Below are 14,162 nucleotides of genomic sequence, written 5' to 3'. Positions count from 1 at the left end.
GAAATTCAAAATGAATTTTGAAAAATCATGAGAATGTAACATGTGACAAGGTAAACCACGACAAAACACTACTGATATATTCCAACTCTTGCATTTCAAGGAAAAAAATCTAAAATGATCCTTGAAAAATCAAGAGAATGTAACTGTGACAAGGTAAACCACGACAAGACACTACTGAAATACTCCAACTCTTGCATTTCAAGGAAAACATCCAAAATGAACTTTGAAAAATCAAGAGAATGTAACTGTGACAAGGTAAAGCACAACGAAACACTACTGAAATATTCCAACTCTTGCATTTCAACGAGAGAAATTCAAAATGAACTTTAAAAATTAAGAGAATGTACCTTTGACAAGGTAAACCATCATAAAACACTACAGAAATATTCCAACTCTTGCATTTCAAAGAAAGAAATCCAAAATGAACTTTGAAAAATCAAAAGAATGTAAGTGTGACAAGGTAAAATAAAACAAAACTACTGAAATAATCCAACTCTTTCATTTCAATGAAAGAAATTCAAAATGAACTTCGAAAAATTATGAGAATGTAACTGTGACAAGGTAAACCACAAAAAACACTACTAAAATAATCCAACTCTTGCATTTCAATGAAAGAAATTCAAAATGAATTTTGAAAATTAAGAGAATGTAACTGTGACAAGGTAAACCACAACAAAACACTACTGAAATATTCCAATTCTTGCATTTCAACGAAAGAAATTCAGAGAATGTAACTGTGTCAAGGTAAACCACGACAAAACACTACTGAAATAATCCAACTCTTGCATTTCAATGAAAGAAATTCAAAATGAACTTTAAAAAATTAAGAGAATGTAACTGTGACAAAGTAGACCACAACAAAACACTACTGAAATATTCCAATTTTTGCATTTCAACGAAAGAAATTCAAAATGAACTTTGACAAATCAAGAAAATGTAATTTTGACATGGTAAACCATGACAAAACACTACTGAAATATTCTAACTCTTGCATTTCAACGAAAGAAATCCAAAATGAACTTTGAAAAATCAAGAGAATGTAACTTAGACATGGTAAACCACGACAAAACACTACTCAAATATTCCATTTCTTGCATTTCAAAGTTCATTTTGAATTTCTTTCATTGAAATGCAAGAGTTGGATTATTTCAGTAATGTTTTGTCGTGGTTTACCTTGTCACAGTTACATTCTCTGAATTTCTTTCGTTGAAATGCAAGAACTGGAATATTTCAGTAGTGTTTTATTGTGGTTTAACTTGTCACAGTTACATTCTCTGAATTTTTCAATGTTCATTTTGGATTTCTTTCATGAAATGTAAGAGTTGGATTATTTCAGTAGTGTTTTGTTGTGGTTTACCTTGTCAAAGTTACATTCTCTTGATTTTTCAAAGTTCATTTTGGATTTCTTTCGTTGAAATGCAAGAGTTGGAATATTTCAGTAGTGTTGCATCATGGTTTACTTTGTCACAGTTACATTCTCTTAGTTTTTCAAAGTTCATTTTGGATTTCTTTCGTTGAAATGCAAGAGTTGGAATATTTCAGTAGTGTTTTGTTGTGCTTTACCTTGTCACAGTTGCATTCTCTTGATTTTTCAAAGTTTATTTTGGATTTCTTCCTTGAAGTGCAAGAGTTGGAATATTTCAGTAGTGTTTTGTCGTGGTTTACCTTGTCACAGTTACATTCTCTTGATTTTTCAAAGTTCATTTTGTATTTCTTTCGTTGAAATGCAAGAGTTGAAATATTTCAGTAGTGTCATGTTGTGCTTTACCTTGTCACAGTTACATTCTCTTGATTTTTCAAATTTCATTTTGAATTTCTTTCTTGAAATGCAGGAATTAGAATATTTCAGTGGTGTTTTGTCGTGGTTTACCTTGTCACAGTTACATTCTCTTGATTTTTCAAAGTTCATTTTGGATTTCTTTCCTTGAAATGCGAGAGTTGGAATATTTCAGTAGCGTTTTGTTGGAATATAAAGTTGGAATATATCAGTAAAGTTGGAAAAACTTTACTGTTGTAAAGTTTTCCAAGTTGGAATATATCAGTAGTTTTTTACCGTGGTTTACCTTGTCACAGTTACATTCTCATGATTTTTCAAAATTAATTTTTCGATTTCTTTCGTTGAAATGCAAGAGTTGGAATATTTCAGTAGTGTTTTGCTATGGTTTACTTTGTCACAGTTACATTTCTTGATTTTTCAAAGTTCATTTTGAATTTCTTTCGTTGAAATGCAAGAGTTGGAATATTTCAGTAGTGTTTCGTGATGGTTTACCTTGTCACAGTTACATTCTCTTAATTTTTCAAAGCTCATTTTGAATTTCTTTCGTTGAAATGCAAAAGTTTGAATATTTCAGCAGTGTTTTGTTGTGCTTTACCTTGTCACAGTTACATTCTGTTGATTTTCTGAGTTCATTTTGAATTTCTTTCGTTGAAATGCAAGAGTTCGAATATTTCAGTAGTGTTTTGTTGTGCTTTACCTTGTCACAGTTACATTCTCTTAATTTTTCAAAGTTCATTTTGAATTTTTTTTCGTGAAATGCAAGAGTTGGAATATATCAGTAGTGTTTTGTCATGGTTTACCATGTCACTGTTACATTCTCTTGATTTTTCAAAGTTCATTTTGAATTTCTTTCGTGAAATGCAAGAGTTGGAATGCTTCGGTAGTGTTTTGTCGTGGTTTACCTTGTCACAGTTACATTCTCTTGATTTTTTAAAGTTTATTTTGGATTTCTTTCCTTGAAATAAAGAGTTGGAAAATTTCAGTAGTATTTTGTTGTGCTTTACCTTGTCACAGTTACATTCTCTTGATTTTTCAAAGTTCATTTTGAATCTTTCGTGAAATGCAAGAGTTGGAATATTTCAGTAGTGTTTTGTCGTGGTTAACCATTTCACAGTTACATTCTCCTGATTTTTCTAAGTTCATTTTGAATTTCTTTTGTGTAATGCGAGAGTTGGAATATTTCAGTAGTGGTTTTTCGTGGTTTACCTTGTCACAGTTACATTCTCTTGATTTTTCAAAGTTCATTTTGAATTTCTTTCGTTGAAATGCAAGAGTTGGAATATTTCAGTAGTGTTTTGTTGTCGTTTACCTTGTCACAGTTACATTCTCTTAATTTTTCAAAGTTCATTTTGAATTCCTTTCAATGAAACGCAAGAGTTGGATTATTTCAATAGGGTTTTGTCGTGGTTTACCTTGTCACAGTTACATTTTCATGATTTTTCAAAGTTCATTTTGAATTTCTTTAATTGAAATGCAAGAGTTGGATTATTTTAGTAGTGTTTTGTTGTGGTTTACCTTGTCACACTTACATTCTCTTGATTTTTTAAAGTTCATTTTGGATTTCTTTCGTTGATATGCAAGAGTTGGAATATTTCAGAAGTGTTTTGTCATGGTTTACCTTGTCACAGTTACATTCTCTTAATTTTTCAAAGTTCATTTTGAATTTCTTTTGTTGAAATGCAAGAGTCGGAATATTTCAGTAGTGTCTTGTCGTGGTTTTTCTTGTCACAGTTACAATCTCTTGAGTTTTCAAAGTTCATTTTGGATTTCTTTCGTTGGAATGCAAGAGTTGGAATATTTCAGTAGTGTTTTGCCGTGGTTTACCTTGTCACAGTTAAATTCTCTTGATTTTGCAAAGTTCATTTTGAATTTCTTTCGTGAAATGCAAGACTTGTAGTAATTTCAGTAGTGTTTTATCGTGGTTTACCTTGTCACAGTTACATTCTCTTGATTTTTCAAAGTTCATTTTGAATTTCTTTCGTTGAAATGCAAGAGTTGGAATATTTCAGTAGTGTTTTGTCGCGGTTTACAGTGTCACAGTTACACTCTCTTGATCTTTAAAAGTTCATTGTGGATTTCTTTCGTTGAAATGTGTTTTGTTGTGCTTTACCTTGTCACAGTTACATTCTCTTGATTTTTTAAAGTTCATTTTGGATTTCTTTCGTTGAAATGCAAGAATAGGAATATGTCAGTAGTTTTTTGTTTTGATTTACCTTCTAACAATTACATTCTCTTGATTTTTCAAAGTTCATTTTGGATTTCTTTCGTGAAATGCAAGAGTTGGAATATTTCACTAGTGTTTTGTCGTGGTTTACCTTGTCACAGTTACATTCTCTTGATGTTTCAAAGTTCATTTGGGTTTCAGTCATTGAAGTGCAAGAGTTGGAATATTTCAGTAGTGTTTTCTTATGGTTTACAGTGTCACAGTTACATTCTCTTGATTTTTCAAAGTTCATTTTGGATTTATTTCGTTGAAATGCAAGAGTTGGAATATTTCATTAGTGTTTTGTAGTGGTTTATATTGTCACAGTTACATTCTCTTGATTTTTCAAAGTTAATTTTGAATTTCTTTCATTGAAATGCAAGAGTTGGAATATTTCAGTAGCGTTTTGTTGTAGTTTATCTAGTCACTGTTACATTGAAATGCGAGAGTTGGAATATTTCAGCAGTGTTTTTGGATTTCTTTCATTGAAATGCCAACAAACCAACAAAGACGTATGCGTTCTTAAAGGACAACAAGACACTACTGAAATATTCCAACTCTTTTATTTCAATGAAAGAAATTCAAAATGAAATTTGAAAAATTAAGAGAAATAACTGTGACAAGGTAAACCATGACAAAACACTACTGAAATAATTCAACTCTTGCATTTCAATGAAAGAAATTCAAAATAAACTTTGAAAAATCAAGAGAATGTAACTGTGACAAGGTAAACCACGACAAAATACTACTGAAATATTCCCACTTTTGCATTTCAAGGAAAGAAATCCAAAACGAACTTTGAAAAATCAAGAGAATGTAACTGTGACAAGGTAAACCACGACAAAACACTACTGAAATATTTCAACTCTTGCATTTCACGAAAGAAATTCAAAATGAACTTTGAAAAATGAAGAGAATGTAACTGTGACATGGTAAACCAAGACAAAACACTTCTGACATATTCCAACTCTTGCATTTCACGAAAGAAATTCAAAATGAACTTTGAAAAATCAAGAGAATGTAACTGTGGCAAGGTAAAGCACAACAAGACACTACCAAAATATTCCAACTCTTGCGTTTTAACGAAAGAAATTCTAAGTGACCTTTGAAAAACTAAGAGAATGTAACTGTGACAAGGTAAACCACGACAAAACACTACTGAAATAATCCAACTCTTTAATTTAAATGAAATAAATACAAAATTAAATTTGAAAAATCAAGATAATGTAAGTGTGACAATGTAAACCACAACAAAACACTACTTAAATATTCCAACTCTTGCATTTCAATGAAAGAAATCCAAAATGAACTTTGAAAAATCAAGAGAATGTAACTGTGACAAGGTTAACCACGACAAAACACTACTGAATTTAAGTATGTTTCATCTCATTCGAAGACATGTAAAAAAAAAGTTGAAAAAATTATATCATGTTAATAAAAAATTAAAAGAAATTCATTTTGAATTTCTTTCGTGAAATGCAAGAGTTGGAATATTTCAGTAGTGTTTTATCGTGGTTTACCTTGTCAGAGTTACATTCTCTTGATTTTTCAAAGCTAATTTTGAATTTCTTTTGTTGAAATGCAAGAGTTGGAATATTTCAGTAGTGTTTTGTCGCAGTTTACCGTGTCAAAGTTACACTCTCTTGATCTTTCAAATTTCATTGTGGATTTCTTTCGTTGAAATGTGTTTTGTTGTGCTTTACCTTGTCAGAGTTACATTCTCTTGATTTTTGAAAGTTCATTTTGAATTTCTTTCATTGAAATGCAAGAGTTGGAATATTTCAGTAGCGTTTTTTTGTGGTTTACCTAGTCACTGTTACATTGAAATGAAACAGTTGGAATACTTTAACGGTATGTTTTGGATTTCTTTCATTGAAGTGCCAACAAACCAACAAAGACGTACGCACGCTTAAAGGACAACAAGACACTACTGAAATATTCCAACTCTTGCATTTCAACGAAAGAAATTCAAAATGAAGTTTGAAAAATTAAGAGAATGTAACTGTGAAAAGGTAAACAACGACAAAAAACTACTGAAATAATCCAACTCTTGTATTTAAAGTAAAGAAATTAAAATGAAATTTAAAAAATAATTAGAATGTAAAAATCCAGTATGAACTTTGAAAAGTTAAGATAATGTAAATATAACAAGTTAAACCACGACAAAATACTTCAGAAATATTCCAACTCTTGTATTTCAATGAAAGAAATTCAAAATTGAACTTTGAAAAATAAAGAGAGTGAAACCGTAACAAGGTAAAGTACAACACAACACTACTGAAATATTCCAACTCTTGCATTTCAACGAAAGAAATTCAAAATCAGCTTTGAAAAATTAAGAGAATGTAACTGTGACAAGGTAAACCACGACAAAACACTACTGAAATAATCCAACTCTTGCATTTCAATGAAAGAAATTCCAAATGAACTTTGAATAATCAAGAGAATGCAACTGTGACAAGGTAAGGCACAATAAAACACTACTGAAATATTCCAACTCTTGCATTTTAATGAAAGAAATACAAAATGAACTTTGAAAAATCAAGAGAATGTAACTGTGACAAGGTAAACCACGACAAAACACTACTGAAGTTAAGTATGTTTCATCTCATTCGAAGACATGTAAAAAAAGAGTTGAAAAAATATATCATGTAAAAAAAAAACAAAAAAAAAACAAAAAATGGGGGGGGGAGGCAAGTTGGAGTGGAGGGGCCCCCTTGTAGTTTGAGGATAGGGGACCTTTGGAGGGTTGAAGTTCCTGGTGGTTAGGGTCGTTGGTGCTTATGATCCATTATGGTTCATACTCATGTATACCTCACTACTTGATCTGTAAGGATTTCTATGGATTGTTCTGAATTTCTTTATTAAATTGTTTTCTTGCCATCTACATTTCTCTTAGTATCAACTTTTTAGTATACTATAACTTTAGACCATATTTTAAACTGACAACACTGTTCAAACGCCACTTGTGTATTATAAAGAACACATCGAGGAAGTAAAGTAATCCATTATTAAAATTCTTTTCTTTCCAAATACATCTCTCTCAGTATCACCTTTATAGTATACTATAACGTTAGAACATATTTTAAACTGAAAACACTGTTCAAACGCTACTAATGTATTATACAGAACACATCGAAGAAGTAAAGCTATCCATTATTAAAATTCTTTTCTTGCCATCTACATCTCTCTTAGTATCAGCTTTTTAGTATACTATAATGTTAAACTCTATTTTAAATTGACAGCACTGTTCAAACGCCACTTGTGTATTATACAGAACACATCGAAGAAGTAAAGCGTAGTACTCACTCTCTTTGAAAAGTTGTAGAGCTTCCATAGAATCCAAACTATCATTTCTACGGAATCAGCATGGGAAGGAACATAGTTCCATAGAATAGCATGGGAAGGAACATAGTTCCATAGAATAGCATGGGAAGGAACATAGTTCCATAGAATAGCATGGGAGGGAACATAATCCACCCAAATCCATAAGTACATGCTCTGGAAATGTTTTCCTATAGCTTCACGCAAATAGCATGGTAATTCCTATAGCTTCACGTAAAATGGTACCTACTACTCTACTGTTAGGTAGTAAATGCAAATTACCCATTTCTTTTAAAATTGATTTATTTTTCTTGTGAACCGGTAAGGTGTTTCAAGCAAATTTCTTGTCGAAGCACTCTAAAAGAAAGCATACATGTTTTGAAACGTGCACCAAGTTCAGTGAAGTGCAAATTAAAATTTATCTTAATGATCAGGGATTGTATATTTAGGGCCATTTCTGTGTCTTATAAGTTTTACTGTTGATCATTACGAATGACCTAATAATAAAACGTTCAATATTTTTCTAACGATTGGCTGTCTCATACCGCGTTTGAGTCTTTACACGTTACAGCTTGCGAATAAAAGGACGTATATTTCAGAGTCAATGCATTCAAATAGAGTAATTTTCACTTTTTAGTTGCACTCTTTTGAAACCATGATTTTGGGATATCCTCAAACATTATGATAACAGCGATACAACCTTATTGACTTTTTTGAAATTCCGGCAACCCCAAAAGTACAACTGTAGCAATGAGTGACGTAGTTTCTATAGCAGTGGAGGAACTAAAACGAAAGACCTATTAAAAATACCTAATAGGAATATTAAGTGAATTTACCTTAAAGCTATTATATTTCAAAGATTCTTCTTTGATACAAACAAAGGCAGAATTTAAACCTTCCAAGCTGTTTGAATATCTAGATGTCTCACTAGTTGTTGATACCTCATCACCGTCAATGAACCATAGACCATCCTTCTCTAATTCATATAATAAAGGGGAAATCACGCCTGGTCCCGATTTGCTGCTTGTTACGCTCCACTTTAACATAATATTTGTCTTGCACTGAATAACTTGTAAAAGGAGGAAAATTAGTATAATTAAACTATGAATATTTACTTCAGTTATAATAAAGACAATAACTCACTTTCTAAAGTCATATATAGCCTAAGAGAAAACTAGAAAAAAGGAGAAAACATTCTCTTTGATTATTTTTCTGGCGGATCCTTGCTATGCATATGTTCGTAAAACTTTTAAAACCGCGTACGTTTTATTGTGTTATCCAGTTCCCAAACCCGAGCATGCAGGAACAGAGAAACATATTTTGGGTATGGAGGCAGATATTCATGGGGTAGGGGATCAAAGGATAAATTCCTGAAAACCTTTTAAAATAAAGAGTAAGAAGAAACATAGAGGAAACTATTTATATAATCATCAGGAAATCCGAGCGGTTTGTATTAGAAGGAGGGGCTTATGCTCTTCCATCATACATGCCTGCATCCCTGCGGTGATATTTGACCTATCCAAAATCATTTCAAAGCTCTTTGGTACTAGTCTGAAATTTTTTTGAAATAATAAGCAAAATTTGGACATTTGTGGGGATTTCTCACCACACTAAGATAATGTGTCATGGATAAATTAATTGCAGTGGGGTGGCTATACTGCTAATATGCTTACAACTAGTTAAAGTTTAAATATTCAACAGAAATTTACGTCAAAACACTTCAACATAGACTCCCCTGTAAAGCTCCATCAATGGTCGGAAAGAAAGAGGGAAGAAACACAAAATAAAAGAAATACAAAAAAAAACATCTCTCACCTCAAAAATCCCAAAATCACAAGCTTAGTAGGGGAGTAGCACATGATTTCTAACCAAGCAGTCAGAAAAATAGGAATAACACTAAAACTAAAAATCTGAAAAATCTTCTTAAAAAACTGAAAAAACTGAAAAACTAAAAACTAAACGAACATCAAAACCCAACTTCAAGGGAGACAAAAAAAAGAAACAGTTATTAACTAGAAAATCTTTGAGATTATTTTTAAAGGCGCCAAACGAGTGGCAGCTTCGTGCACACTCTGGGAGCGTGGTTTAGATCACATTAAAATAATCAGGGGGTTGAAGGCAGACCACGATGTTTGAATATGACGACTGTAATTTTTTGGAAGTGCGAAGATAATAAGACCACAATTCAAAAATAAAACATATATTATTGTACAGGGCAGCAGGCAGGTGGCTCTCCTGAATAGTGGTCCTTGTTTCATCACAAACTTTGAAACTGGCTTCAGTGAGGAGGGAAATGTTGCCATTCAAATAAAAGGACAATATGAAGGATAAGCCTGAACTAGGCTGTGGAAACGGAGTCTAAGAGCCAACCCTTGAAATATACGTTTTAGCTTTTTAAGGATTCCAAGACTCCTGTAGAATTTCATCTTGATCAGGAGATTCGAACATCGAGAGATAGAACATTAGGTATCAGACCAGAATCAAGAGCTGAGTGTAAATAATTCATGAAAGTTGAATTTGCCCTAAAACTAAGCTCAAAATCATGAAAAATAAAATATTTAGCCTTAGTAAAATCTAGAAGCCGAAAATGCCTATCCTTTTGAAAAATTTTACTAAACAATGATAAAAGAGATATGGGACAATAATATGTAGCATCATTCCGTGATTAATCTTTGAAAAGAATAATAACACGACCTCTTGGGAATACTTTATTTTCAATAAAAAGATTGACAGGTCTTGTCAGCGTTGGCACCCCTAGTGATTTACCACTATTCCTAGTGATTTCTTATATTGCCTAATAAAATGACTAAATCAGCGTATAAATCACTAGATTATTGAAGAAAATCACTAAATGAACCGAAAATGCACTAAAGCTTAGCGATTTTTATTTTCCCCGGGTGGAAACCCTGAGTCTTGTTAGGGCAGGAATGAGGACAGGAAGAATGAATTTGATAACATATGTGCATACATATAACTCTTGGAGTAAGGGGGATGAGATGGTAAAGATTCATGGAGAGACAGTCAAAAATAAATTGTCATCTCAGTTCACGGTTTATGGGTCTATATAACCATTTTTGTCATAAAGATCGACAGATAAGCTTAAAAAAATATTATTCTTTGATAAAATGGATCATTTTCAACGCGTTCGTAAACATTTGAAAAACTATTTTGAACTATACCCATTTCTTTGCTACTTTTACAAATCCCCCCCTCTGACAAGGACTTGTGTCTATGTTTCTGACAAAGAACTTGTGTCATAGCTCAAAAGATAAAAGTTTTTTTTTTGAAGAATAGATGATCTTGACAAAAGTCTGTGTCCACAATTCAGGAACAAAAATATGAATATAAGCGTTGATTTTCGCACAAGTTTCTTCGATACTATACACAAATTGATCAACCCTTATATGTTGACTAAAATAAAATGTTACTCAAAAAAGATATTTTATAAACAATTGAAATTTTATGAGCAATTTACTAAGCAAAGTGTAATAATATACACACTACGAATTTTATCTATGTGACAAAGTTTCATTTATTCTCATACATAAAACTCAAGTTGATTTTTCTAGTTTCAAAGCCCAAGTTACACAAAGATATTTTTTACGGTTCCTTGTGGATATTCAGAAAATTTTAAACGAACAAAAATGTATAAAAGAAACAACATGTATTTCTGATGGAAGTAATGACCTAAGTTGAACCTTAAAAAGCTAAAAAAAATTATTGTTTTGTAATTTATGCAATATATGTCTACAAGACTAGCTCAAATAAACTGACTCGATATTTCCTATGTTAGTAGAGTTTTGAAAAACTGGCGCTTTACAGAAAACTGAACTTGTTTGAATTTTTATAAGGCTTTAAATTGTATACTATAAAGATTCCATGGCCGGTGAAAGACAATTGAGAGGAATTAGTCTTTAATTTCTTGCTGGCTAGTCAAACATTTTTTACTTTAAATTGAATATCATATTTCTTTGGGTGGGTTTTGTGTTTTCAGTAAAGTGCTAGTTTTTCAGAGTTCAATACATATAGCCTGGGTAAATACCACAAGTTGATTTTTTGAGCTATTTTTGCAAATATATGTCTCATAAACTGCAAACCAATAATTTTTGTTCGCTGTAGGTTTCATCTTCGCTGGCTTCCACCAGAAATATTTAATTTTCAGAAATCAATTAACAAAGTTGAGATCTTTTACAATATGAAGTTGTTCTTTTTAAGATTTACATCGTTTTTTTTTCTGTTGATTTTTACTTCGTCCGCTTAATTAGTTTCCGTGTTTGGCATAAAATAGCTTAAATTTTAAAGCTCATGAATAGTGTCACTTACATTTTATTATTTGTGCAATTATTGTATATCATAAATATAAAACTGAGCATTTCTTTGGCCGTTTCCATTACCTTTCCGTAGTAAGGAATTTGTTTATTTCAACAAACAACTCTGACAAAAAGGTATTTATTAAAATACTGCAATTATTATAATTCTTTGAAACGTTGGATGCATACGTTTTTAAGGTGTTTGTTTGTATTTCTGCATCAGTGCTCCACAAAACATTAATTCATTTGATATTTAATCTTAAAAACAGATCTATTTCATTACTAAAATACTTGGATTATATACATTGATTTTATTCTTATGTTTGTATTTTTCTTTAAAACCCTTTATCAAAATTTGGGAAAAATTCGGCACAATTCACATTTAAACACCTTGATATTATAATCCATTTGGATATTACGTACACATTTCTTTGAGGAAATTGGTTGTAATCCTGAACCAATGCACCAAAATGCAACAATTCAGAATGAAACATCCAGCTGTTTGATATTTAATTTGAAAAAGCGACAAATTTGATGCTCCAAATACCTGAATTACTTAATTTTTCAAAATCCTAGGTTCAAATTCGTCATTGAGGCCTTTGATTACATTGTGGACCAATTCACTACCACAATTCACTAATCATACTGAAACATCTCACTATTTGTAGACTTTGATTCGTTCATAATTTAATGATTGAAGCCAGCTCAAGGTATTCACTTATAGCATGCAAATTGTGTGACAGCCTAATAGAAACAAATCACACAAGACTATATAAACTAGAATTCACCCTGGGAATACAATTGTTTATGAGTACATTTGCAATTAATATTAAATTGAGCAAGAAGAAAAACTAGATAAAATTCTTAGTAGCCTACTGAATTTTCGTGTCTGTTAAAGACAAGCAAAGGTGCATTCAAGATTTTTTTCGGGAGGGGGGGGAGGTTACAATAAAACACTTTTAAGAAATGCAGGAAAAGAATTTCTACTTTTCGTTACTTTTGTACGATCCGGAGAAAAATTTTGAGGGGGGGGGGGTTCCAACCCCGTAACCCCACTCCTGGATACAACCTTAAAGACAAGCATTTGCTCTTAGTTAGTCCTGTTGTTCAAGTCAAGAACATATATCTTCTAAATCATTCAAGGTTATTAGAAATATACGATGATTGGTTCTCCATATCTGTAGAATTCTATAAACTAGTACTTTATTGAAGACTGATCTAGTATTGGGTCAATTAAAGGTACGGGGCAGGTAGAACATTACTGTGTCAATTAAAGGTACGGTGCAGGTAGGACATTACTGTGTCAATTAAACTAAGCGGGCAGGAAGGACATTACTATATCAATTAAAGGAAACGGCCAGATGTAATGTGGTAATATTTAAAGGAAGGCAGTCCCCCCACCATACAGCAAGGCAGTCCCCCCACCTTCAAACAAGACATATGTCCCATCATTCCGAGCAGACACACAGACAATCCATACAAGCGGCCTATCATTCCAAGCACACACAGCCAATCTAATAGGATGTTTTATGTGTATGTATGAATAGATTTTCATTGTTCATTATATTGCTGTTTTATTTGATGTTTTATTGTATGAATGTATAGAGTCAATCTTATTGTATGGATGTTTTATGTTTAAGGATGTATGGATTTCTATTGTTCATTTTATTGGTGTTTTATTGTTTGGATGTATGGATTTTATTGTAGGGGTGGTTCAGTGTCTTGTTGTATGGTTGGTGTTTTGTTTGATGTTTTATAAATATGGAAATTTGTGTTTGATGTAAGAATCGAACATGAGAACCATTATTTCCTAAGGAAAAAGAGCGACATGTTACTCGACTGAGCCAACAAACCATTGAACATATTATGATTTTAGAAATGCATTTAACGTATTGTTTCCGGGACATTGGCCAACTGATGTTAAGCGTCACAATATCGTAAAAACTTATTTGCACATTCGATTTATCAATTGGATTTTTGGTAGGTGATAACAGTGACCTGTTTCGGGTAATTATTTATGGTATCATCCTGAGAATATGCATACCACAATGATTTGAGATGAATACTGGACAGACAGTTTCTCCTAATGGCTGGGCTCCCTGTCCCCACTCCAAGACCCCCAGCCCCCCCTCAACCACCCACCCCTTCCCCTCCCTCCAGGGCCCGACCCCTAATTTTTTTAACAGAAATATTTTTCACCTTTTTTTACATGTCTTAAAATGATATAAAATACACTTAAACAAAAAAAGAATCACTATAAATATTATATTTTCAAAATACAAAATGAGAATGACATAAATATGTTAGTCATGACTTTTACTATTAGAAAAACAGTGTTTGTAGTGGCACTTTTTTCTGACTTGGAACATTATTCAACTTTCTTTTTTGACATAGTTTTTTTCATCTTTTTTTAAGTCCAAATTCTGTGCTGAATTTTAAAAGAATAAAAAAAGTAACTTCTCTTCTGGATATTTCCACGGAAGTGAAAAAATGCTAAGGTTTGATTCTGAATTTTTTTCCAGTGAAGAGAAAAAAATCTTAAACTTCA

General features: G+C 32.0%; 1 protein-coding gene across 1 annotated transcript in view; it reads right to left on the bottom strand.

Moving 5' to 3' along the window:
- Positions 1-8,365, bottom strand: part of LOC148942807 (uncharacterized) — a 259,132-nt gene extending 250,767 nt beyond the window's left edge. The window contains exon 1 of the mRNA XM_089102069.1: positions 8,141-8,365. Coding sequence (XP_088958195.1) covers positions 8,141-8,350 — 210 coding nt within the window. The 5' untranslated portion in view covers positions 8,351-8,365. The remainder of the gene's footprint in view (positions 1-8,140) is intronic.
- Positions 8,366-14,162: the final 5,797 nt, after the last annotated feature.

The sequence above is a fragment of the Artemia sp. Qi Xiang Cuo genome, chromosome 16 (assembly GCF_049724085.1).
Source record: "Artemia sp. Qi Xiang Cuo chromosome 16, ASM4972408v1, whole genome shotgun sequence".
Taxonomy (NCBI): domain Eukaryota; kingdom Metazoa; phylum Arthropoda; class Branchiopoda; order Anostraca; family Artemiidae; genus Artemia; species Artemia sp. Qi Xiang Cuo.
The sequence above is the reverse complement of the archived record's forward strand: the minus strand, read 5'-3'. Positions and strand labels throughout refer to the sequence as shown.